The 27,303-nt window shown below is 46.8% G+C and overlaps 1 protein-coding gene across 3 annotated transcripts in view; it reads left to right on the top strand.

The window, feature by feature from the left end:
• MGRN1 (mahogunin ring finger 1) overlaps positions 1-27,303 on the top strand; it is a 120,615-nt gene that overhangs the window by 16,365 nt on the left and 76,947 nt on the right. For all 3 annotated transcript variants that reach the window (XM_050968233.1, XM_050968235.1, XM_050968234.1), the window contains exons 2-5: positions 5,303-5,421; positions 7,291-7,379; positions 15,825-15,971; positions 24,117-24,234. In XM_050968233.1, the coding sequence (XP_050824190.1) occupies positions 5,303-5,421; positions 7,291-7,379; positions 15,825-15,971; positions 24,117-24,234 (473 nt within the window). The remainder of the gene's footprint in view (positions 1-5,302; positions 5,422-7,290; positions 7,380-15,824; positions 15,972-24,116; positions 24,235-27,303) is intronic.

Raw genomic sequence — 27,303 nt, 5'->3', positions numbered from 1 at the left:
CCCAGAACACCTTGCGATGGAGTGCATCAACAGAAAGGGCTACTTCTCTATGGTATTGCAGGTGTTGGAGGACGACCAGGGTCATTTCACTGACATCAATGTAGGGTGGTCAAGGAGGGTGCATGGCCCACTCATCTTCAGGAACACTGGCCTGTATAGAAAGCTGCATGCAGGGACTTTCTTTCCAGACCAGAAGATTCCAATGGGGGATATTGAAATGCCAATCGTGATCTTGGGAGACCCAGCCTACCCCTTACTTAAGTTCCCTCTAAGCCGCCTGGCTGCACAGCAGGCTATCAAGAGCTGAATAGATGTGCAGCCACAGGGGCTTGGACTGGAGAGGAGCCCTGAGCCCCCTCTCACACCCTGAACCCCTGATCTCTGGCCCCAGCCCAGAGCCCTCACCACCCCACACCCAACCCTCTGCTCCAACCCTAAACTCCCTCCCGTACCCTGAACCCTGTATCCCTAGCCCCACCCCAGAGCCCACACCCTCAGCTGGAGCCCAAATCCCTCGCCCCCCCGCCACACATCACTTCCATATTGGTGCATATAACAAAATTAATTCTGCACATGGATGTAATTAATTAGAGGGAACATTGCCCATTTTCCCCCATAGCTCATGAAGCCTTACTCCGGAATCCTGGACAGCAGCAAGGAGCGCTTCAGCGACAGTTCTTCTGAAGTAATTATGTAGGATAGACCAGGGCTAAGAGTGTCATGGGTGGAACAGATAGTTTAGCGTATGTACGTAGCACATATTGTAAGGAACCAATAAAGGTAAAGAGGCCCATTAACACCCCTGTAGTCATAGGACAAAAATGGGGGTTAATGGCTTACGGGTGGTTGTAATAAGCCATAAATCCCATGTCTTTATTAAGACAATGATTATTAGAGTCTAGCAAAGTTATGAATTTAAGCTCCCGAGTTCATCTTTTGAAAGTGTTGGGCGAGTTTCCTTTGCGGATGAGGCCTGATAGGTCAGACATAGAGTGATCACTTTGTGAAAAGCGTTCACCTGCTTAAATTTTCCTGACTATTGCACACGGTATTATGAATCTGTCACCACAGGTAACTGCCATCTTTGATTTGTTAGGTAACCATCTAGCACTAATTTAGTATATTTCCCCAAGAGCTTCTGATGCTGTTCTGGCTCTTTTCCTCTTAGTTCCTATAAACTCCTTGCCCTGTGCTCTCTAGGATTTGCACAGTCCTGCGTTTCTTGCTTGGAATGTCTGCCTTTCAATGAGCACTTTACGTGCATGTGCACTCACTCTTACATCTACTAGTTGCCCTAGGGGAGGGGTGGAGGAATAGTGTTTGGGGTCACATAATGGCTGTCCTCTGGACCATGCACCTCTGGCTCAAGGCAGACCCTGACTACTTTAAGGCAGAAGGGCCATCCGCAGAGCAAGAATTCACATTTTGACTTGGAAATCCTCCCCAGCTTTGGATGGCATATACAGCCTGCCGTCAGTATGGCAAGGTTTATTTATAGATTTCTCCGCAGCACTGAGTGCCTCACACATTCATTATCCTTCCAACACCCATCTGAGTTAGGGCTGTGATATTGTCAGATATCTTGCAAGCTAAGTGAGGTCAGGCCTGGGCAGTACTTGTGAATGAGAGGCCTCTAGGGCAGTGGTTGTCAGCCCTTTTTGTTTGCAGACCCCTAAAAAATGTTGAATGAAAACAGGGCCGCCTCTACCATTTTTGCCACCCCAAGCAACAACAACAAAAAAGGCCGCCCGGACTGTGCTGCCCAAAGAATGGACAGAATGCCGTCCCTTAGCATGTGCCACCTCAGGCAGGTGCCTGGAGCTGGCCCTGAATGGAGATGCGGACCCCTTTGGAAATCTTAGACATAGTCTGCAGACCTCCAGGGGCCCAATGACCACAGGTTGAAAACCACTGTTCTATAGTAACAACAACCTTTCATGGGTCCCTTAGACCAGGGGTCTCAAACTCAATTTACCTTAGGGCCAGCGTCAGTCCTCAGATCGTCCAATAATGTCACTCATGCTGCCCAGAACCCGCTCCCCACCTGTCTAAGGCTCTGGGAGGGAGTTTGGGTGGGGGAGGAGGTCTGGGGTATGAGACTGAGGTGCAGGCTCTGGGAGAGAGTTTGGATGCAGAAGGGGTGAGAGTTTGGGCTCTGAGAGGGAGTTTGGGTGGAGGACAGGGTCTGGGGTGCAGACTCTGGGATGGATTTTGGGTGCTGGGTGCAGGCTCTGGGCTGGGGCAGAGGGTGGGGATGCAGGAGGAGGAGGTAGGGTTTCAGGCTCTGGGAGGGAGGAGCGGGGATGGGTGCAGGCTCTGGGAGGGAGTTTGGGGGTTGGGGAGTGTTTGGGGAGGGGGTGCAGGCTCTGGAAGGGAGTTTGGGGGCGGGAGGGGGTATGTGGGGCAGGGGTAGGGATGCAGGCTCTGGGAGGGTGTCAGGGGGTGCAGTGCTTACCTGGGGCTCCAAGGTGGGGCGGGCTGGGGGGACTGCAGGCTGGGGGGACTCCACCCCTGCAGCTTCCCATTGGCTGCAGCGGCGCTCGGGGCGGGGGCAGCGTGCAGAGGCACAGCCCTGCCCTGAGACTGCAGGGAGGGGCCATGTAGGAAGCTGCTCAGCTCTGCTCTGCCTGCTGGTGGGCGGGGCCCAGGCCATTTAAAATCGCCCAGGGGTCGCGTAGGGGGAGGAGTACCTGGGGGCGGGACCAAGGGAGAGACACCGCCCTAAAATTTCTGGAGCCCTGCGACCCACATTGGGGAGGTTCTCAGGCCGCAGATGGCCCACCGGCCGGGACTTTGAGACCCCTGCCTTAGAAATAGCCTGCAGACCCTCAGGGGTCTGTGGACCACAGATTGAGAACCACTGCCCTAGGTAAAATCCTGTGTGCTCCAGGATGTAATATAGTGGAGGAGAGATTCTTGACTGAGTACTGAACAGATGCTCTAGCTTGCATGTAGAGGGTGGCTGTGTTGCTAGGTGGGCCATCTTCTGGATGAGAACAAAAACAGAGATCCTAATCATTTGTGGACATTAAAGATCCTAATGGCACTTCTCAGAAGTGTGAAAATACTAGCTGCAATGTTCTGGCCAGATTACAGTCGGCCAGTTCTGTTCCACCTTCCTAAAATCCCTCTTGCAGTTCCAGTTGGCTATGATATTCTGCCTCACTTCTCATCCGGAACTGCTACGTAGCATAGCATTGCTGTGCTCTTTTGAACAGCTGCTGGAGCTGCATTTCAGTGGTGGGCAAAGTGATCCACGTGGGGATAGTGCCTGCTCCTGCAAACCTTACTCACACGAGTAAGTCTATGCAAGGTTGGTTCATCGCTGTATAAAGCACTTTGAGTTCCTGTGGGAGGAAAAAGCACCATGGATGCTCTGATGAGGCTACTAAAGGATACAACCTTCTTTGAATATATGGGGATTTGTGTACAGTAATGTTAATGTGAACTGCACATAAATCCAGATTCATTGAGATGAGCTATAACCCTGTTAACACGTCCCATTCATAGAATACCAAACCAGAGTCAAGAGCAAGCCATCTGACACTGAGCCAGGATAATCAGCCACTGCAATTCTGAGATTTCTTGCAGAGGAATTTTCCTTGGAGTTAATCAGATCAAATGCATCAAAACATCCTCCTGTGTGACCTACTTAAAATGTAAAATTGATTCCTAAATCCTGCTTTCACAAACCACAGCATAAGCATAAATATCACAATGCATCCTTGGCTGGGTGGCTATATTGAGCAGAAAACCTGGCTTGGATTTGTAACCGGAATAGCTTTTCCTTTTGCCGCTAGTTGCCTGGGGGTCTGTGGTTTGGGATACCTCAATACTGCCATGCTGCTGCAGTGGACTTGGTACCAGCTAGATTGTGGACCTAGGTGAAGCTTGTGATTGGTGTATCCAGGGCGCAGGCTTGTTTTTAAAACACAAACATCTGGAGGCTTGTGAGCTTGTTAGCTGAGCTCAGCAGTGGGGAGCTCATCATAAAGTGATACCAGCTGTGCAGGGTTAAAAAAAAAAAAAAGCCTTTCTTGGAGCCAAAAGGAACAAATATAATTGAAAAAGCAGAAACCTTTCATGAAACCCCTCTTGATTTTAGAGAGCAGCTCACCAGTTCTGCTAGCCAGACGGATGGAGAATCCCGCCCATCGAATTCCTCTCCATAACCTTCCAGATGCAGTCATTCTAGGTAGTGCTCTTTTGAGGGGCCCAAAATTCCTGTATATTGCACCGAGCCAAGACAGTGAAGCTATATTCGTCCTATTTCCTTTCTCATTGTGGGTGTAGAAAAGCCCCTTTTCAAAACTGCAGGAAGACGGCTTGGATGGGGCTTAATAGGTCTGTGCCACCTCTCACTTCTCTGTGTTGTGAACATGTGACAGCTGCATTTGAGAGCGACACTTGCCCAAAGCGGCTGGCTCTTTTCTACAAGTGACTAGATTAAGTGTGGCATTGTGAGTAATTCAGTTACTGCTTGTGGGGGGGCGGTTCAATGACCTTGCTCTCAGCTTTGTCTCACACTGTTTTCCACCTCAGTGCATCCCCTTGAAATGGAATTAGATGAATCTGTGGTGAGGGAAAGTTGTGTTCAGTCTTGGGGTTTATCTCTTACAGATATCTGTGTTTTTACACTTATAGCCATCTGTGTTTAATCAAGGAGAGCATCTGTGTGGGTTACCTCTAGCACCCTATCTGTAAAGACTTAATGTCTTTTCACTCCTCTGACTGTATGAGGAACTACATTCATGGGATCTGAAAGGAAATGTGTCTGTTCCTCATTGGCTAGGCAGATGGCAGACCTTGAAAATTAGGATGGAAAGTGGGAGAATTCGCAGAATTCAGCAGTGTTGTGAAGAATCTGCCCCTTTCCTTCCTTGGAGGAGAAACTTAGGATAGGGTTAACAACCCTGTAATACATTGATTCCAAGGCCATGAGGGCCCACTGTGGTCATCTCATCTGCCCGCCTGTATGACACAGGCCAGAGAATGTCCATGATGTAAGTCCCATTTGAAGTAGGGCATATTTTTATGAAAAACGTCCAGTGACTTGTTTTCTGTAGGGTTCTGGTTGCTGCTTCTTGCCCAGTGCTGTTGGCGCTGACTCCACATGATGCAGCGTTGCCAAGAGCTGTCTAATGCGGCCCTGCGATTTATGGCTGTTGCCTAAAAAAAAGTCTTGTTTGTGTCTTATGCTCCCCCGCTCATCCGCTTTCCCCCCAGCTAAAAGCGGCACATTTCTGCTATGCTCCAGGAATGAATCTCACATGAATTTGTGAATTTTTTTCTCTTTTTCCAGGAAACTACTTTGCAAGTCACTTTTTCATGGGAGGTGAGAAGTTTGATACCCCACATCCCGAGGGTTACCTCTTTGGTGAGAACATGGATTTAAACTTCCTGGGGAACAGACCCGTTCAGGCAAGTTCACATGCACTGTTAATTTCACATCTGTATGTGTCCCTCAGTAGGCAACCCAGCTTTGATACTTACCCAGGAGCTGACTGAGCATTGTCTTGGAGGTGGTGCACAGTACTAGGGGATCAGGATGTTCCTGTGTTCCATTTCTGGCGCTGCCAGTGACTTGCTGTGTGATCTTGGGCAGTGGTATATTTGCGAGTGGGTGTCTGGTATAATGCCCCCATCAGCATGGAGGATGCCATTTTGAGAACAAAATGGCATCCTCCATGTGGCAGAAGTGCCATCCTGCCACGATCCAGCCCCACTGCAGCACAGGTTTTGGACAAATCACATAGCCTGTCTCTGCTTCTGTTTTCCAATTTGCAATATGGGATAATGCCTACCTCTCAGGTGTCTGACAAGCAGGGCCGACTCCAGGCACCAGTGCAGCAAGCAGGTGCTTGGGGCGGCCAATGGGAAGGGGCGGCACGTCCGGTTCTTCGGCAATTCGACGGCGGGTCCCTCAGTCCCTCTTAGAGGGCAGGACCTGCCGCCGAAGATTGAAGCGGCGGCGGTAGAGCTGCCGCTGATCACGATGGCGGCTTTTTTTTTCTTTTTTCCGCCTCTTGTGGTGGCAAAAACCCTGGAGCCGGCCCTGCTGACAAGACTAAAGAGGTCTGAGATCCAGGCATGAACAGCAATGTGGAATTGCAGACTGCTCTGTTTGGAGAGAGATTTTTTTCATCTCGTGATTGCTTTGGTATGAACAGGAAGTAACAGTGCTGCATGGTTCAGTTTGTCACGGGTGACGGCTCCTGACTCTCAAATTTGGCATTTTATACAAGCTTCCAAGCTTATGAACAGCCTTGATACGAATAGTCTAATTGCCATTAGTTCTTTTACCCTTTAATGCAGACTGCTGAGCTGAGTAGTTCTGACCTGATGTCAGCACTGAGGATGAGAGACACTGATTCCTGTATAGGTTTCAGAGTAAATTTGTTAGTCTCTAAGGTGCCACAAGTACTCCTGTTCTGGTTCCTGTATAGTTACCTTGGAGTCATTTGTAAACCTGTTGCACTGCTATGACCTCCTGGATTCTCCTGCAGGGAGGTTTTAGACCTGGGGATAATTTCAGTGCAGGCTTTCAGCCAACTCCCTGCTGCCAAAGACCCTGTCAAAGACCTTTTTCTTTTCCCCTTTGTGTGCACCTCTGAGGCTATTGGTTCTGACTGGGAGAGAAAGTAAATTGGTCTCTCTTGAACAATGACAATAGTCTTGGTCCTGGATTTCACCGTGAGACTTTTCCTCAGACTTCCTCCTTTTGAGCAGGAGAAGAGCTCAGGTGGCCAAGCCTAGGCTGTAGTAAGTAGGAACGTATTGCATTCCTTCTTATCAAACTAAGGATGGAGATTTATTTTAGACTAAACAAATACCAAACTTTCCAGGAGGGGAGTGGAAAGCGCAAGCATGAAGAGGTGCTGCCTCCTGCCTGTGGCAGACAATTTAACAGCAGACGTGGGTGAGCTGTGGGGTATTTAAAAGATCAATGTCTGGTTGTGGTGAAAAGTGCAGCATTGGGACAGCATGGGCAGCTTCAGTACAGGCTCTGCACTGTGTCCTGCCAGTGTGCATACACTCTGCTGTGGGGACTGCTGCTGAGCTGGAGAGGACTGATTAGTCTCTCTAGCCTATTCACCTTGAGTCTTTCTACTAAGCCTGCAAGTGGGATTGCTGGTTAGTGCCAGCTGTGGTTGGTTGCAGCCCAGTGTTGACATAAGCATAATCTCGGACAGTGTGGATGTTTCTTGTATTAGATAGGTTGCATCTTGCTTAAAGTGTTAATTCTCAAGCTAGTATATTAACAAAGCAACTTCTTGCCTCTCATTCTAGTTTCCCTATGTCACACCAGCCCCACATGAGCCGGTGAAGACGCTGAGAAGTTTGGTGAATATCCGCAAAGATTCTCTACGTCTTGTGAGGTACCTTTACTGACCAAACTGTTTGTTGCATTGAAGGCAAAGGGTGGGTCATACCTACATTTGGTGGCCTTCTCTTCGGAGCACTAAGTGACAAGCCTTATTCCAGTGTCACTCCCTAGGGAGTTCAGACTATTCAGGGTTCACATGTGATTAGTGCTGTCCAGGCCTGTTCAGATAATGCCCATTAGTTATTTCCCTAGCGTCAAGTAATCAGCATTTCCAACCTGCACTGGGGAGGCATCTTTCTCCAGAGGCTGAGTAGAGCAAATGCTACTTGGTAGGAAGTTGTGACACGTGGGTCTCACTCAGGAACACTAAAACAAATGGAAAACATTAGTCATGTCACTAAACCTGCAGACAGATTTCTTTCTGAACTTTTGTGTTTGCAAAGCAGAAGTTGTTTTTGGTGCAAGGCCCAGGCAAGGAGGACTGATTAGTTTTCAGTAAAACTCTGCCTCGGATTTTTCATGCTGGCTAAAACACGGTGTAATCCCACTGTATCCACACCCTTTTAGGTGACTGTATCCCACACTTGTAGGGAAATAGATCATCTAGCCTAACGGGTCCCTATCTCACTGCTCTGCACCTAAATTGAATGCAGCGATAGCTAGAGTTTGATCTGTGGATTAAACTTAGCTGAGGAGTGTCTTAACAATCACCCTGTGGCTGTACTTGTTTAATACAAGTGTAGAGCCCTGGGGTAGATCTAGGTCCCAGCATATAGTCTGAGCAGGCTGGTAGCTGCATGGAGCATTTCATACAGCCCCTGGAGTCTCTGTGCAGTTTGTCATTTTATGGAAAATTATGCATTCCTGGCAAGTTGCCACTTTCAAGTCATGGCTGGGCAAGGTTTGGGTGCCTTGGTATAAAGTGTATGGCAGTGTAGTTGTAGCTGCTGGGAGCTTAAATGTATTACTTTGCTAGACACTAACAATCATGGACTGAACAGGCACCAGATTGATGACTTATTACAACAATCTGTAACCTACTAACCCCCTCTTTTTGCACTATGACCACCTTGAATGGGCATAAGAATATAAGATATATGCTAACTACTTATGCTGAACACTCTGTTCCACCTTGCATTTTGCTGTGACACTGGGAGTACCTTTTCCACCCCTGAAGAAGAGCTCCGTGTGGCTCGAAAGTTTGTCTCTCTCACCAACAGGAGTTGGTCCAATAAAATAATTTGCCTTACCTACCTTGTCTTTCCTGGTAGAAGAGGGATTAGATTAGCCAGAACTGCACTTGAAACTGATCAACCTTGTTTTTCTTTGAAAACTCTGATTTGTCTTATTTAATGGTCAAAAACTCAAAGTGATGGTCTCAGAATGAGCAGGACAGGTGAAGAAGGAATACACTACTGCTCAGATAGTGGGCCTTGGTAAACGTCCATGTTCTGAAGATCTCTTGGCTCTTCCAGCTAAAGGGTATGTCTGTCTCTATTGGAATAACACCTTAGTTTCTGCTTCCTCTGAAGCCAGGACTTGCTCTGTAAACAGTGTCTTAGTCTTCTAGGAAGCATACATTAAGAACTCACCAGCACTCAGGTATGCAGTCTTACCTCTGTGAAAGGGCTGCTGCTAGTACAGGAATTTGTAAGTGCTGATCTTAGCTCTGTCACTGGCCTGCTGATGGACGAGTTATCTCCCTGCTTTGTGACTTAGTTTCCCTATTTGTCAAGTGCGGAGAATGAGATTGACCTGCCTTCCGGGGGAGTTGAGGCTGCATTGCTGTTTGTAAGGTGCTTAGTGGTGCCACAGCGATGAACCCACATAGATGCAGGTGGTAGCACTATCTGCTTTCAAGAGTTGGCCTCTCACATGGCAGCCAGTCTTACTGGTCCTGGGTCAGCTCCAGAGCGTGGTCAGCGCTGCGTTGTTTAATTTTCTCTTGAGATCAGTATGTTTAGGAGTTCTAGTGACCTAGACACTTAAGGAATCCTTTAACACTTAAGGGATAGCAGCCTTTTTCACAAGGGAACAGTCTCAGTTTGCATTGTGCTGCCTGTCCTGAGTGGAAGTTCAACCCCTCTCTCTAGGAACATGCAAAAGCTCCTCCCTGACCTGTCCAGCATGGGTTTCTTGTGATTTGCAAACATGGAAAAACAGCCAGTTGATAGTTCTCTGGAGATTCTCCTCTTCTCTCTCTCCTGTCCCTGTAAAATGAGGCTGAATTTGGCTCACTTTTTGATGGAAGGTGAGATCTGACTGTAAAATTCTCACCAGCTCTTTGGCTTTTCCTGGCTCCGGATTGTTAGCTGGAGTCTCACCTGTCTGGAGGGTGAGGTGATCCTTCTAGACTGCAGTTCAGAGCTTTAGGGGGAGGGTGTGAGGAAACTTCCACTCTCGCTCCCGGCCATGCTGTGACTGGTGAGCAAAGTTCAGAGTGTTGCCAATCCTGAAGTATTTATGGTGGTCACCTGAAGAAATTCCACACTCATGAACGTTCCTGCCTGGACATCTGTATCTTTGAGAACTTTTGCGAATTCCTGATTTCCTGCCAGGACCAGATTGTGTTAACTTCAGAAGGGGCAGGGGTGGACTCTCCTGTTTAATGTAACAGAGTCAGATGGCCTCACTTCCCTCTTGCCTTTCCACTTCATAAGCTGACTGTGAGTTCCTGGTAGGAACTCTGCCATCTGCTGAGACCCCACAGGAAACAGAACACTGCAAGCAAATTGTCACCACGCAGTCCTGGGAATCAAATGGCTGAGAAAGTTTTCTCCTCTTGGTGCTGTGATTAAGTTTGAAAGTAAGTCAGGAAGCCAGCGTAGGTCAGCAGCTCCTAACCTGGATGGCATCTCCAGTTCTCGGAGGGAGATTCAGAGTCCTGAGGTGCCTTGTGTGTGTGGAAAGAGGCCATCTTGTGGTGGGATCTTGTTGCCCTCTGCCGCTGCTTCTTTCTTTGGACTTATCATAGAACTGGAAGGGACCTTGAGAGGTCATCTAGCACTCAAGGCAGGACTAAGTGTTATCTCTAGACCATCCCTGACAGATGTTTCTCCAACCTGCTCTTAAAAAATCCCCAATGATGGAGATTCCACAACCTCCCTAGACAATTTATTCCAGTGCTTAACCACCCTGACAGTTAGGAAGTTTTTCCTAATGTCCAACCTAAACCGCCTTTGCTGCAATTTAAGCCCATTGCTTCTTGTCCAATCCTCAGAGGTTTAGAAGAATAATTTTCCTCCCTCCTCCTTGGAACAATTTTATATGTACTTGAAAACTATTATGTCCCCTCTCAGTCTTCTCTTCTCCAGACTAAACAAACCTAATTTTTTCAATCTTCCCTCATAGGTCATGTTTTCTAGACCTTTAATCGTTTTTGTTGCTCTTCTCTGGACTTTCTCCAATTTGTCTACATCTTGCCTGAGTTGTAGGGGCATAGGGAGGCTGCATGGGAATGCTGGAAGAGGCAGGCAGCATACCGCTTGGGAGTCTGTCCAGAGCGATTTACCTGGCACTTGCTAGCAGCGAATAGTTGCTTATTTGTAATTAAGGCCTGCATCTTTGTCGCATCACCTTACTTCTGTAACTTGGCTCCTGCTTCATGGCCAGCTCGTGCTGAGAACCGACAGGCCAAGGGATAGAAAGTAAAACTCCTGCTGTCCCCTAGAGAGAACTTCAAGGAAGAGAGACAAGCAGAGGAATCCATGTTGCAGTGGGTGCGGCTCGGATCAAAGCAGCCCTGGAATGTGTAGGTGCTCAGCAGAAAATCAACTGCCTATGCACCTTTCATTGACAGCACTGGGAGCTGCAGGGCTATTTCACTGCTGTGTGACTTCATTTAACTTGGCCCAGGTTGTTTTAGGGGCTACACAGTCCTGTTCTGCCCTTCCTTCGTCACACATGGCATTTGCTGCTCTCACTTGTATCACTTCTGGAATCAGGTGGTAAGCTCCTTGGGGCAGGGATGAGAAGGGACCATTAGATTATCTAGATATCACAGGCTATATTACATTGCACTCAGTTCCCCTGTGTTGAGCCCAATAGCTTGTGTTTGACTAAAGCATCTTCCAGAAAGGCAGCCAGTCTGGATTTGAGGACATCAAGAGATGGATAACCCGCTACTTCCTTTGGTCATTTGTTCCAATGGTTAATTACCCTCACTGGAGGAAGGATAGTCCAGTGATTAGGGCACTGGCAAAGGATGTGGGGGACTCGGCTTCAATTACCTGCTCTGCCATGGTCTCCCTGTGTGGCCTGGGGCAAGCCTCTCAGTGCCTCAGTTTCCCATCTGTAAAATGGGGTTGTTTCTCTGCCTCAAGGGGTTTTGTGAAACACATTGAGATCTGCTGATAAAAGAAGCTCTGTAAGAAATAGACTTTATTATTGTTGTTAATACTGATAAATATTTGTGCCTTATTTCCAGTTTGAAATTATCTGGCTTTAGCTTCAAGTCATTGGTTCTTGTTCTGCCTTTCTCTGCCAGATTAGAGAGCTCTTTAGTACTCAGTATTTGCGCCCTGTGAAGGTACCTGTTCACTGTAATCAAAGCACCACCCCATCTTTCTCATAAACTAAACAGATTGAGCTTTTTAAGTCCCTTACTCTGGGCACTTTCTTCAGCCTTTGAATCATTTCTGTGGCTCTTTTCTGCACCCTCTCCTATTTTCTCAACATCCTTTTTAAAATGTGGACCCCAGAACTGGATGTAGTATTCTAGTATCAGTCCTGTCAATGCCATGAAAACGCTCTCCACTCCTCACTACTCCCCGTTTATCCATTCCAAGGAAAACATTAGCCCTTTTTGCGACAGCATTGCACTAGGAGCTCATGTTCAGTTGCTTGTCCACTATAATCCCTAAATGCTGTTCATAGTCACGGCTTTCTAGGATACAGTCCCCCATTCTGTAGGTCTGGCCTACATTCCTTGTTCCCAGGCATGTAACTTTTGCATTTGGCTGGATGAATATGGTGTGTTTGAATGGGCACAGTTTAATGAGCAATCCAAATGGCGCTGTATGACTGCCTTGTCCTCCATCATTATTTCGCATTATATCAATCTTTGTGTCATCTGCAAGTTTATCATCAATAAATTTCTATTTACTTCCAGAAATTTGATGAAAATTGTTGGCTAATGTATGCTGGCTAGCATGCGCACACGTGTGTGTGTGTGTGTGTGTGTACACACACTAACATATTATCTGCAACATATAAATATATTGGTATGCCTTGTGCACCATTAACATTAAGCACAGATATTGTAACAGTGATATAGCCTAAACTGGCCTATACCATGTCTCCGCCAATGATATTCCTGGCCAATGCCTGCCTGCCTATGTGAAATGAGGTCTAGGTTTTGGTACATTTCCCACTGGAGAGGTGTCCTCATCACCATCCTCTTCCCCCTCAAAATTGGTACTGATTCTTTTCCTCCTCCCCCCTCCCCGCGGTCAGTGGTGGGTGGTGGCATGGAGACAGACCTCTCCTGAGCCATTGGGGGGGTTCTTCAAGCTCAGGGGCAGGCACACTGGCATGGGATGGTGCAGGGAAACTTGCGCTGCTGCTCTCTGTGTTGTACCTGTCTAGAGCCGTGGTTTTCAACTGGTGGTCTGTGGCCCCCTGGAGGTCCACAGACTGTCTAAGATTTCTAAAGTGGTCCGCACCTCCATTTGAAATTCTGTAGGGATATGCAAGCGAAAAAAGGTTGAAAACTGCTGGTCTAGAGATTTCTGCTTCCTTCAGTGTCCCAGGCTGTCAGTCTGCTTGAAATTCCGAAGTTACACTCGCTCGCTCGGAGAGCTTGCTGATCCGGCTATGCCTTGCCACGCTTACAACCTTGAGCTTTACGTGAATTTATTCTCTTGAGTGGCACTGGTAACCACACTTAAATCAGGTCTGTATCTATTTGCGTAATAGTGCAAACACAACCTGGTCACGTTCTTCTTCAGCTGCCTTATGTAGGTCACAGCAGCCACAGTTTGAGAATGGCAGCTATTTCTTGCTTTTGCCCTTTTCAATTTAGCAAGTTGGAAGAGCTCTGGTGAAGAAGCCAGTTCCTGTTCTGACCTAGGTGAACCCTGGAGAAAGGTCTGCCATCTCCTGCTTGATTTGTGTGGAATATTCCAGATAGCTGTGCACTAAGGAAATAAAAATAAGGCAGTAACCATTCTCTGCATTGCTTGTTTAATTTGACTATTTTTAATCTTTACTTGGCAGCTTTTATATTAAATAATTGATGCCTTAAAACCTCATACCTATTAAATGTCCGCTTAAGGTCGAATTTATGTTGGTGTTGTCCGGAGGAAGCAGCAGTTATTGATCTCACTGAATGAAGTCTAAGTGGGTTCCCTTGGAGACATCCTGCTAAAGTTACATCTAGTTACATCTACTGTGTATTCCGGATAGCCTCATAGAGTGCGCTATATGGCCATTTGGGAGAGAAGATCCACAGGTGCTGTAGAGCCAGAAGGATTCTAGGCAAAAGCCCCTTTGTTATCCCACCTTCCTGAATGGTTTGTCCACCTAATTTAACCAGCTGAACCTCAGATGTGCTGCTGGTAGAATGTTAGAGGCTGGGCTTGGGCAGGAAGCTCAGTATCATTATGGCATTTAAAAGGCAATCTGTTTAAAACCGATCCGCAGAAATAATTTTTCTACAAGCACATAAATAACTAAGGCACTGTAATGGGGTGGGACTCACCACCTCGGTGCCTCCTGCTGGCCATGCTGGGAATTAGCTCTTGGTTGCCGGTGAGCCTTCCTCTAGTAGTGTCTCACCACCGTCACTTCTGCTCCACCTCTAAGACCGGCATCGCTCCCTGGATTGCAGTATCCTCTTCTAGGCATGGCCCTCCGGCTGTGCCCAGCGCTCGAGGCCCCTGCACTGGCAAGGAACTAAGTGAGAGAGACCCAGCTAATCCTGGCAAGTGACCTGCACCCCAAACTGCATAGGAAGGTGAAAAATGCCCCAAATCACTGCCATTCTCATCTAGGAGAATATTCTTTCTTGACCCTACATGTGGCGATGAGTTAGACCCTGAGCATGTGAGCAACAGCCAGCCATCTAAGCACGTGAGAGAGAGAATGCTTGGTGCCACCTCAGAGCCCAGTGTCCCATCTCCAGCCATACCCATCGCTGATGAAAGGAGGAGATATTTAAAAAACAAAACAAAACAAAAGCCCTCCTCAAATGTGTTGTGAAGGGAATCCCTTCTTGACTCCTGCAGGTGTCCGGCTGAAACCCTGAAGCATGGCCCTAGGAACATAAAGATGGTGGTGGAGTAGCATTTTAAATTACATACTTCTCTGATTTCCAAGTGCATCTTGTCCTTTCTGTATCTCTCTCTTAGGGCATGTCTACACTACAATCTTAAATTGACCTATATTAGGTCAACGTACAGCCACCACAGTAATTAATGTGGTGGCTGATGTCCACGCTGCCCTCCTGTTGGTGGTGCGCGTCCACACTAGGAGCACTTCCACTGACTGAAGAGGGGCAGTGTGGGGGGCTGTGATCCAGGGCTCTCAGTTCTGCACTGCTTACCGGGAGCCCAGCTGCCTGGCCAGGCTTTCTTACCTCCCTGCTGAGAGTGGAGGGGAAGCTGCCCTGTATGTTTTACCTCCAGCGGGGTGATCCATGCCTGGAGTCTGGTCAGCTGCCATGCTCCCAGCAGAGAGTTGAGACACCAGGGGACAGCCGGACTCCCTCTTGGGAGCCTGGGTGACAGCCTAATCCAGGAGCCTGAGTGGCAGCCCAGCTTGGGGCGGAGACCCAACAGCAGCCTAGCTGGGAGCTGGCTTTCTTGTCAATTTTATGGCTCCAGCAGAGCCGTGAAATTGACAAGAATTACAGCCAACAGCAGCTGATGTAAGGAACAGTGTCATGCTGACGTAAGCCCTATGCCTCTCGTGGAGATGTAGTTGTTATGTCGGTGTCCTAGGGCACTTACATTGGCGGGAACCAGGCTGTAGTGTGCATTGTCCATTGTGCGAATATCTTCATTTATAGTGCTTTCTCTTCTATGGGATTGTGAACGTCACCTCCCTGGGGCTGAATAGACTGACACCAAGATCAGCTAACAGATTTCAATAGCAGGCATTTTGCAGTTAGGTAACCTCTGAATGAGTTTCAGCTGCTTCTTAGGGCATATCTCCTCTTCTTGGTTTAAATGCTCATCTCACTGAGACTTGCGCCTCTTGGGGTTACTCCCAAGAACAAGTGACTTGGATGGGTTTAGGGGGGTATCTTGATCTGAGGCAGATAACAAGGAAATTTAGGCTGAATATCTGAAAAATCTTCCTGACAGTGAGCTCTGCCAGAACGGTGGAACTCTCTGCAGTGACATGGTGACCCATTGCTTGAGTCATTAAGACTTTACTGGACAAAACTTAACGTACTCTAGGAACACTCTTGCGCTGGCCTCTGGGGATGTAGTAGGTGAAGTAGTAAGTATCTTCCGTCTATAATATTTGTCCTGACTCTGGCTTTTTCTTGTAGGTATAAAGATGACCTAGACAGTCCTACTGAGGAGAACGGGAAGCAGAAGGTCCTGTACAGCCTAGAATTCACCTTTGATGCTGATGCCCGCGTTGCCATCACAATCTACTGCCAGGCTACAGAGGAATTCATCAGTGGCATGGCAGTGTAAGTCATGGGAAAACCAATTTAAAGGGGCGCTGGCGACTTACAGCTCACAAGTGTGTCTGAAATTTTTTTCCTGATACAACTAACAGGCAGGAGAAAGAGCTAGGTTTCTCCTTTCCAGTTTGCTTGCTTTGTGCATTTGGCAGCTCTGTATATTAGTACTTTCCCCTCTTGGTTGATTGTGTGGGTTTTTCCATGCACATTTGGGAAAAGAAAACTAAAACCATACAGTTTGTCAGGGAGACACAAGGTGTAGCTCCTGAAGGTGTAAACTCATTTTTTTAAATTGACTGACTAGATTTGAAGAGGCTTTCCCTTTTCATTGGGACCCCTGGGTCAATGGAACCGATGCAGTGAGAATGAGTGCCCTTCAAGGATCAGGAGAGGGAAAAATATGTAAGGAATCAAGGCGCCTCCCCCCTCCTTTTGTGGTTAAATGACCATCTTATAAAATTAATTATACTGAAGGGGCTCTCTTGTGTTTTATAGGCAGTACTGCCTGTTAGACGTTTTCCTCCAGTTGCCTACTCTAACATTTGCATGGTCGATGGGGGTGGTCAAAGTTTGACCAATGCAGTTTTAGTGTGGCTTGTATCGTCAATATAATTCAGTCATGAAGACTCAAAGGCCCAGTATGCAATGCTTAATCTAGGTCAGCATGTCTTGGCTCTGTCCAATCAAGGCAGAGTTTCATATTTTTGGGATGGTTTTAGTCTCAAGGGACATGCTTCTGTGTTTAAAGACCTAGGGTGCTTGTAACTTTCTTTTATTCCATGCAATTTGAGTACACATTTGGGGGCCTGGTGACTTACTAGTGCAGGCCTCTGATGGCATGATTTTTAGACCCCTCTGTTTATAAATAGCTCAGGATCTTTTGTTGCTAACAGAAATCTGCAAGCTGGAGAAGCTTAATGTAGAACTCTAATTGATGACTGACATCTCTTTACAGTTAGCGTTAAGGGCTTCTGCAATTGTGTTCTACATCATACTGGCTTTCAAAGGAAACTTGTGTAATTTAAGATAAGTGATCTATTGATGATTAAAGCAGAAAAAAATCAAACAGAATTCATGTCAAAAGGCTTGCTTTAGGCACAATATAAACATCCTGCTAATGATCAATGAATGTTATTTTTAGAAATGGGGCCAAAGGCTGAACATTCCCATCCAGATGTGAATTCCTCTAAACTTGGAGAGTGTCCAAAGTCAGGATTTTGATCAGGCTCGTCTCTAGTTTTGTTAAAGCCTGCAGCTGTCTTTACTCTTTGTGAGAAATAATAAATTAGCTTCTCTTACAGAGCTTTGGCACCTCTTGGGAAGCTTTGAAAAGCTGGCTCTTTAGCCCCAGTTTCTCCTGAGCAGAGCAGTATATAGGCAGGCTCCTAGAAATCCTAACTGTTTCCATGTTATGTTTTCGTAAGTCTTTAAAAATGTTTCCTGTGAATTTAGTGCTAGCAAAGGTCTTGGCTTGACACTCTTGGCACTTGAAGTCCTCTGTCCCTAAAACTGGTGCAACATGGCTAGGCAGCAGTGCCAGCTTCCCTCCTGCTACCCAGCAGAATATTCCTCACCCTTGCTCTGGAAAGGGGACCATCTTTAGGGACTATGCCTTTATGTTGGGGTGGCATAGCTGTTCAGTGCGCAAGCCCTTAGACTGAAAGAGCACAGCTGGGTTCTATTCCTGCCTTTCATTGACCCTTGAGCAAATCAACCATGCCTCAGTTTCCCCGCCCATACAAGGAGGATAATGAGGGCTTATGACGGGAGGTGGTGGTGGTGGTGGTTACGGTTGCAACAGAAGCCGATGGACTCTTCTGAAGCCAAAATCCTGTTTTCATGCAGATGTGGTAGGTAATAGGGATCTGGGGAAGAGAGCAGCAAATATAGACTTTATAAACTGCTTTAATTCAAGCCAGAGTATTTTCCCATGTGATGGTGGTGGCGGCTCTGTACGCACATCTTGGGGCTTGTGCAGCTGCCTTAAGTGGGTATCTCTGCTTCTCTGGATTTAGCATGCTGCTACTAAAAACCGTCTTTTAAAGCCTTGATTTTAGCTTTGCCAAGCAGTTCTGTAAGGGCAAACACTATAATTACTTTGATTTATTCTCTTCAAGTTCTGGTGGAAAAAACAACTCTGGGCTGCGTTTTTAGAACACCTCAAAGTGGAGAGCTGCATTTTTAGCACACTAATTGGAGTGCATGATCACTGAGGGTACTTTATCTACATTGGTTTGATGGTAACATCTAAACTGAAGGGTCAGTGTGTGCAACTGTTGTGTGTTTTAGAATCAGCGCTCTCACCCCCCTTCAGACTGATATGCCCAGCGCTTCGGGGAGAGGAGCAGGATCTCTCTGAAAACCCAACTCACTTTTTCATCTTAAGTGGAAGCCAATCTCTGAAGCAGGAGAGGCTTCCTCCAAAGGGTGCCAAGGCGAACGTGTTCTCCTAACCACCAGCCTGCAGTGTGCTCCTTGGAAGTTCTAAATGGCTGAAGCTCACTTCCCTGGCAGCTTTGCTGAAAGACCCACCCCACAATCCCTAATCACACTAACATGATGTTTGCTTCAGTCCCCTGCTTGGAGCATGGCTTAGGCCTCTTAGAGTCATTTTGCTGCATTTTGGATGAGGGACTCTCAGGTCTTGGGGAGAGGTATCCTGTGCAGAGACCATTCATCCATGGACTACAATCCCCCATGGCCTGCTTATCCTGCAGCTCTATCCAGAGCTAATAGGTCTCCTTCCCTTTGCTAAGAGAACGGGGGTCCATTTCACAGACAAAAGGAAATCTCCTCCTGGAATGGCTCAACACTCCAATTAAAAAAGGAATGGCATCAGTACCATGGGAATCCATCTTGAAGACACAAGGAGGGAAGACTTGTCTCTTCTTTATCTGAGATTTGTCTGTCTGTTTCATGGGACCAGCTGCGTTTTCTGGAATCTGTTAGGCTGGGGAAGATGGCATGTGTGTGCTGTATGAGCAGCCTGTGTGTTTCCTTGCACGATTAGTAGCTTTGAGATCCCTTCCCTCATCTGTCCAAAGCCTCCCACCACACTGACATGTCATGCTCTTTGTTAAAACAGGATAACTAGGGATTTCCCAGCTGCAGTTGTCTTGCTGAATGTTACAGAACCATTTCCTAACTGTGAGGTCTGAGGGTTCAGTAGTCCCCTAAGGGAAAGAGTTGGAGTCAGCCCCATGACTGGAATCACTTAAAACTAGCCATCTGGGCTGCACATGCGCTTTAAGAAACAATTCTGTGCTGCCAAAGGTGACCTGATAGTCTTGGTTTCTAACTCTGCATGAGGATACTGCTCAGTACTTGTGCAGGTCTTTTCCTCTCCATGTGCTTTAGCGACAAGAGATACTATTCCCTAGATAATTTATGCTGCACTGTTTTCTTGCAGGCACAATGAAGCACAGCTGATTTCATTGGAATGATTTATTACATTTCATTTCTATTAGTATTAGGTGTTGCAAAACCACCCCACTCAACCCTCTCTCTCTTAAACTGACAGCACATGTGACACCGGGTCACTTACCTGTTACACATTCTGTTTGCATGTGGGATTTTGAACTTAATTCCTTTTGATGGTGGTGAACCATCAATCAAATGTATGGCTTGGCCTACTGGCTGCATTCAGTTGAGTGTGTACGAAAAGGAGGCAGCAGTACTAGATGAGCCTCAGGTCACTTAATAGTCTCATGCTTATTCATGGCCTGTGAAAGTCCTTTCTGCTATTCATGCTTAATTTGGCTTCTCTGTACAATCAAGAAGTGTGTGAAGCAGTCCACGGCTGGGTATATGCTGCTGGGCACAAGCCTACTCCTGTCTTTAAGGCCAAAGACTGCTTTGAGCCATACAGATAGCAGCCATAAAACTGGGACTCATATGCCATAAAACTAAATTCCAGAGATTTCACTGCTCGCAGGTAAATAAGAGTTTAACCCCCCCCTTACCTTACATGCTAGTGCAACTGCAGAGAAACTGAGCAACTTGGGCATGCTGGTTAGAGTAAATATGAATGCAGCATCTCTTACACAGCAAGTCCAGCTAGCAAATCTAATCAGCTACAGTCTTGGGATGGTGAAACCTGCCTGCCAAAGGGCAGATTTCACACACTCAGCAGGCCAGAGTTTCTCTGGGGCTGGTGCGGAGAAGCTGTGCCTCTTCCTGAGAAAGGAGAGAGAGGACATTGCACTATGTGGCAAACTGCCACCAGGTCAGGAATGGACACACAAACAGATACAAGATCAAACCCCAAACACTGTGTGTGATCTGTCCGTCATGGGTCCTAACTGCTCTCACAGAGACCTGAGGGGTCTGGCTTTTCATACTCAGCTGTTTAGCAACATTTGTCTAGCTTATTCCGCCAATAAAATCTCATTGAATTGGTGATGCCTATGCCTGACTTGATACGCTTACGTCTGAAGGGGAAATAAAGTTGACTGCAGATCCCTTTCCTAGGTGAAAGGAGAGGATGCAGTATAGGGGAGCAGGGTGTCAATTCCATGCCAACTCCTGGGACTCAGAATATCAGCAAAGCACTGTTGGCTTTCCCAGCTCTTGCTGCTGTCAGCATGAAAATCCACCAAGAACACCAAGACCAAAATGCAAGCTGTCTACACTCAGACTTGCAGGTGGAACTCAAGTGCATCCCCAAAAGGCAGACCCATGCTCTTAAATTGTCTTCTGTGATGCTCATTGTACTGCAGGCTGCACACAGGTGGTACATACAGGCTTTTAAAGCAAGATAATTCTAAATTTGGGACTGGTGTGGAATGATGACTACAGTGGCTGACAGTCCATGTGGTGGTAGTTGTGCCCATCGATAAAATATCTTCCTAGCTGCAATGAGAACGTCTGCCTTCTCTAGCAGGTCTTATCTGAGGAGCTCCAAATGCTGTGCAAGCAACAATGAAGTACAGTTTTGTGGCTGCGGAAGGCTGTCTTGTCCCTCATCTCTTCTAGCAAGTCATAGAATCATAGAAGATTAGGGTTGGAAGGGACCTCAGAAGGTCATCTAGTCCAATCCCCTGCTCAAAGCAGGACCAATCCCCAGACAGATTTTTACCCCAGTTCCCTAAATTACCCCCTCAAGGGTTGAACCTACAACACTGGGTTTAGCAGGCCAATGCTCAAACCACTGAGCTATCCCTCCCCCTAAGAGTTGTCTAATGATTAGCTCAGGGGATGGGGACTGGAACTTGAGGCATTTGTGTTTCATTCCCAGTTGGATGTGACCTTGGGCAAGTCCCTTTCCTTTTCCGTGTCAGTTTCCTCATCTGTATGATGGGACCGTTAACACCAAGCCAGCAATTGAGTTGGTTCTTTGATGTCATTGATGGAAGGAGTCAGACAGGGACACCATGTGCTCACTTTCGCTGATTTGACTGTACGATAAGTAAAACCACACTCACCTGCATACCCTATAATTCACAGACAAAGCAGCTGTCACTTCCCACCTCCCCATAGCACTTTAATAACAGAAGTTGCAGCAAGATCTCCTATTACTACAGCTGTTATTTTTATGCTGTACTGGTCTGAACATTTTTGAGTACATTATGAAGTATTGTCATAAATCATTAAAATGAAACTACCCCAGCGAGAATGAACAAAGCACGTTTTAGTGCAGTCCCGTGGATTGTTTTTATTATTTGCCCATCTGTCAATTTGCAAAATCAATCTTTTGCACCCCGTGCAAGTGAGTCCACTGACCGTCTAAATAGCCTGGCAAAATTCTACCAGCCAGGTCCTTAGCTGGTGTCAGTGTCGTCGTGCAATGGATTTCCAGTGTAACTATGCCAGTTTACACCAACTGGGGAGGAGGTCCTGTATGCTCACTTGCCTGGGGCATGTAAATCTTGGCTCAGGCCGGCTGGGCAAGACATTCTCAGTTCTTTCTCCTCCAGACATTTATATTGTGCTCATCACCAAGATAGCTGAGGCCAAACTGGGAGGCCTAAAATCAGAAGTTTAAATTCCTCAAATAGAAGTGGTCTCTCTTTCTCCAAGCTTCCTGCTCCCACAGGCGTGAGTGGGATTTGTAAGTGCTCAGCTTCTCTGACAATTGGGCAACTAAATCCTAAGGACTTGACTGTGGATTTAGGAGCCTAACTTTAGGCCCCCAGTTTGAAAGTAGTGGCCTGAGCGCATAAGGGTAAGGGCAGATGAGCAGGCGCTTTCCCTGGGTTGGTGCTTTTTAATGGTATGTGTGCCGTGGTGCTCAAAACAGGCCGTGGATAGCTAACTAGTGATCATGTGTGTCAGAATGGCACTACATCTCTCAGCTGTTAGGTGGTTGAGTGATGTAGCTGTCCTGGAGCAGCCTGCTGTGGACTCCAGAGAGAATATCCCCTGCTTTAGACAGCCAACCAGCAAATTGGAAATGGAACTGTCAGCTAGTTAAAAGTTCATCTAAGGAGCCAACCAACTGTACCGTGCAACCATGGCAACAAAAGCATCGCTGTGGCGCTCCGGGAAGCTTTAAACTCGAATGCAAGGCAGAAGACATGAGGGAGATGACTGCTGTTGTATAAATACGTGGGAGCCGCATCGTGCTGCTGGCTGGAGCAGAGGCAGGGCACAGTAGGTGGTGGTGGCTGTTGTCGTGTTCTTTGGAGCCCTCGTGGGAGCTGTGCTTTACCATCTCTTTTCTGCACATGCTGCATTGGTTACCTTGGCCAAGTTGTACTTTGTGGAAGTTGCAAGCATCCTTCCCAGCCACAGCAGGCGCTTTAGTTCCTACCAGTCTGCAAGCTCTGCTTCTATATCACAAAAGGGCTAATCAGATTCTTAATCCTTTTAAGATGCTGAATCCGGATCTCCTAGCGATGCTTCTACTTCCTGGCTTCCTCTTTCCTTGCACACTTTCCTCAGAGCCATGGTCTTGCCCTTCACACACCTCTGCCCTTCTCTCATTCTCTTTCACCGCAAGAGCCTCACCTCCCATTCTCCTTGCCTCTCTTGCTTGGTTTCTCTCCATCCTCTGCTCTTTGAGCAAGCACAAAGCCCCTGTTTCAAACCATTTGTTTTTACAGAGCCACTGCTATTCCTCTTCCTTACAATGGAGGATACTGAGGATAACCGCCTATTACTATGGCTAACCAATGGAGTTACGCCTTTAACTCAAGTACATAAGGGTCTGGACTGTAGGTCCTGGGTTTGAACTCTGCTAAACACCCCTTTGCTTCCCCTGTGACTTGTAAGACATCACTTACATCCTGGACATGGTAAATAGTTGCACCAGGCGGAAATCTCCTTGGATTCTTACAGCCCTGCTGGAACTTCTGACTTGGGTTAGAGCAGAGAACCCAGCCGATTACAAGTGCAGAAGGCCTGGAGGGTGGCAGCTGGCCCTGCTGCTCCAGGTGATGCCTTGATTTCAGAGTAAGACCCTATACAGTGGAAGAATTATCACTCCGCTGTAGGTGCGAAGGGAGAGTCGGCCACACCCCTGGATCTGTTGTTGGTGCAGCTGGTGGGGGTGCCCTTGAGCTAGTGGAGTCATACTGCCCTCAGATCAAGGGTGCTTCTCTTGCAGGGAGGGTAGGGGGCACGGGACTTGGAGACTTGGGTGTGGGAGGAGGATGTCAAATTTAGTTTCTGCTGCTTGGCCCAAATGCTGATCCAATGCTGAGCTGCCACTGCTCTCCATGTGCAGCCATTAGAGGGCACCGAATGCCATCTTGCAGGTGGGGGGAAGGTGTGGAATGATTTATCACTGTTAGATCACTGCTCCAGCTTTCAGCTTCCTGTGGGGGGAGGGGCCAGGCTTCCTCTTCAAAAGTATTGGGGAGACCCGAGCCTGTCGTACTCCAGATCTGTGGGGTCAGCCTTTGCTAGCCTGGGCCCCTTGTCTGCAGTGCTGTGTGCTGCCATGATGACTAATATTCCCAGCCAGGCCACTATGGAACTGATCAACTTGACTGCAGATCAGGGCTGTGTTCCTGCACTGTTTCCCTCTCCTGAGTCCACTTTCCCTTCCTTTTTGTGTCCAGAGTGAATGGCTGTCAGCCCCTGCCAGCTCCGCTTCTTAGAGCAGCCATTTGTGATTCCTGGGAGGCTGCAAGCGTGAATGACTTTCTTAGAGTCCAGCACAGAGCAATCACTTGTTACACTGAGTTTTCTTTTTTGCCCCTTCTCCAGATACAGCACAAAGAATCCTTCTCTGCAGTCAGAGACGGTTCATTACAAGAGAGGGGTGAGCCAGCAATTCTCTCTGCCTTCCTTCAAGATTGATTTCTCAGACTGGAAGGACGATGAGGTAAATCTCTCCTTAGGTTTCCCTCTTCTCCAAAACCCTGTTGTTCCAGAAACACTGGGCTCTGTTTGTTTAACTTCCTGAGTTGTAACTGGAAAATTATCAGTCACAGCTGCCGTGGCATGATCTGTCAGCATGGGGTGAAGGGCCCTGGGAAAAATGGGTCTGAAATATTCAGGACAACTGTTGGGTAGGTACATTAAGCCTCTCCTCCCGCCTCCCCCCCACCCCCAAAACAAAAAAAACAAAAAAACAAAGAACAGCATGGGATGTGGGCAGATTGGACTGTCTCTCGAGATCTCAGGTACCTGGAGTAGGATGGAACTTGTCTACAGCTCTCTGGGTGAATGATACTGGTGCCATGTCTAAAGGAAGCTGCTTGTTTTTCAGCCAGTCTTGGTGTGTGCTCTCCCAACTGATCAGGGCCCTGTGGGAGCTCAGGAACATAAGTCCCCTTCAGAGAGGTGTTTATCGCCTAATAACGTGTCTGGTTACATAGAGCCTGCAAAAAAGTTGGTGTCCACTTTCTGTAGCAAACGTATTAATCTCATGATTGATAAGTAAACTTCTTTTTAAAGAGAGAGTCTCCAGTTACAATATTGACTATTTTTTTTACGCCATCAAAGAAAGTCAGAATCGTCCAAGCAGGGTTGAATTTGATCACTTTGAAAATAAATACTTGTCTTCTCTAGAAAAGAGTACAGTTCTGAATTGTGTTCTGAGCTGTGTATTAGTATTAGTATTCCACTTCTTATAATGTCCTACTGATGAATCAGTGTGTGTTTGTTTTTTCCTAGTGTGTGTCTGTTACAGAATATTGAGGGGGCGCATATGTATTCATAGATTTCAAGGCCAGAAGGGATGAGGGACCTATGCGATCATGTAGCCTGATCTCCTGTGTAACACAGGCCAGATAACTGCCCCACAATCATTCCTATTTGAACTAGAGCAGGTATTTTAGAAAAACATCCTCCAAATCTTGTTTTAAAAATTGCCAGTGACAGAGAATTCACCGCAGCCCTTTTGGAAAGATGCTGCAAAGGTAATTGAGCCTATAAGGCATATCTGTGTTCATTCAAGGGTTTCAAAGAACTCAAGATCACCATGGCTGAAGCTGTGTTGGTTGGGAAAGTGAGCATTTATGTATAGCCTTCCATAAGCTTCCCTTTGCCTGGTATCTGATAGATAAGAAGATTCTTACAAGAAAATGAAAGGGATTCTATCAAGTCATGTGGGCCGAAAACGTAAAGGGATATGTGACCTCCAGAATCGTACTCTGTGTGACATGTTAGTTACAGTTATTACAAGTAACTTACCTACCTTCCTAGAACTGGGAGATTAGCGAGAAAAAATACTGATATTTTTTCTGGGGTTCTTTGTATGTTTAACAGCAGTTTTGGTATGTTCAATTTCATTGTTTCATCTGGTTTATCATCCTTAGGGTGAGGCTTTTATGTCTGCTGACTTCATTTCAAAATTATGGTGCACCTTACTGCAGAGGAGGATTGTGGGGTCAGAGGTGACTGAGCCAGTCACTGCATTTCTTTTCTTTTGTTTCCATTTTTCCCAGCACCTGCCAGTTAGGTAAATATTGGGTGGGATCTTTCTCAGTTTAAAATATTGTGTTTACCTTAACTGACGTTAACCACCCTTGGACAGCATAGTTGTCAAATTACTAAAATACTGATGGTGAATATCCCTCTAAACCTAGCTAGGGAGTTTAAAGGTTCTCTGTTCATATAAATTGCCTAGTATTTTAATCATGCTGAAGTCTATCTCGGTTGCATCTGTGGCATTGAGATCAACATGTGAACTACACTCTGTACAAAATAGCATCTTCTCTGATTGGTTTTAAATTTGCCTCATTTCAGTTCCTAAGTTCCCTTTGTTTTTGTCTCTTGGGACAAGATTAATAGGCACATCTGACTAGCTTCCTTGATACCATTTCCTTTAGCTTATCCTCAGAACTTGGCACATATCACTAGCTGTGGAAGGCTGGATTTTCTTTAGCTGAGTACTTACCTCGCCTGTGTGCTAGAGGAAGTGGTGGTGACACAATAGTCCTTTGAGTCAGTAACATACCAGTGCCCTAGCATGGAATTGTGGGAAGCTGTGCTGCTAGAGGTACTGGTCTTGTTGTTGAGCCATAATACCAAGGTCTTGGCCATTTGTGCTTAATGGTGCTCTCTTCTCATAAGAGAATTATGAGTGCTACTAATCTGGGTGTCTTGGCCAGATTCCAAACAAGATAGGGACCTTCTCTAACCCTCACCCTACTGTCCAAGCTCAACTGGATATGATGATATTCACTTCCTGTCATAAACTGTTGTAATGCTGCAGTGCATGGTTACATGTGTGGGGGGAAATCCTATATATTTTGTGCAATCCCAGCAGAGCGAATAGCCATTGGTAAAATACACCCCTAACCATAGTTTCAAAACAAATCGCAAGGCAATTACCAGCCTCTTCCCCATGATCCTCAGAAATCTGGGCTGCAGATGTTCTGGTTTCTCTGCCAATAGATGACCTCACAAGTACACCTACGATGGCCTGAAAGAACTGTCCCACTCTCAGCCCCGCTTTTTGGTCCTTTTGTCACTCACTCTGACGAAGAAAGCAGGATGCTGGCAGTCCAGACTCTTCTCAGCCTCTTAGAAAAGCAAATTTGTTCAAATCCTCTGTTAATATCATTTCTGACCAGCTAGAGTCACTTGTAGTTGTGCAGACAGGTTTTTAACTCTTAGCAAAAGTTTTGCAGCTCATCTTTAAACAGCTGTGTGGAGGCGATCTGTGTATTGCGCATCTGTTGGTCAAGTCTTCAAAGCTCTTTGGAGTCAGAGATACTATAGAAGAGTAAGCTATAAACCTTCTTCCTGTCCCCTTTTCAGACCAAATTCTGCTGATCCACTCTGCCGATCTGTTGCATAATCAGTATTGCCGTCTGGCAGGTGTGCAACTGACTTCACTGGGAGCTCTACTTGGGGACCAAATGTAGAACAGGCAGCATGGCTCAGAGGAGCCCTTCTGTGTGTTTATCTATCTTCCCTTCCCCCCTCCACACCCAATAACATG

This window comes from Gopherus flavomarginatus, chromosome 9, assembly GCF_025201925.1.
Source record: "Gopherus flavomarginatus isolate rGopFla2 chromosome 9, rGopFla2.mat.asm, whole genome shotgun sequence".
In the NCBI taxonomy this organism is placed as follows: Eukaryota; Metazoa; Chordata; order Testudines; family Testudinidae; genus Gopherus; species Gopherus flavomarginatus.
The sequence above is the reverse complement of the archived record's forward strand: the minus strand, read 5'-3'. Positions and strand labels throughout refer to the sequence as shown.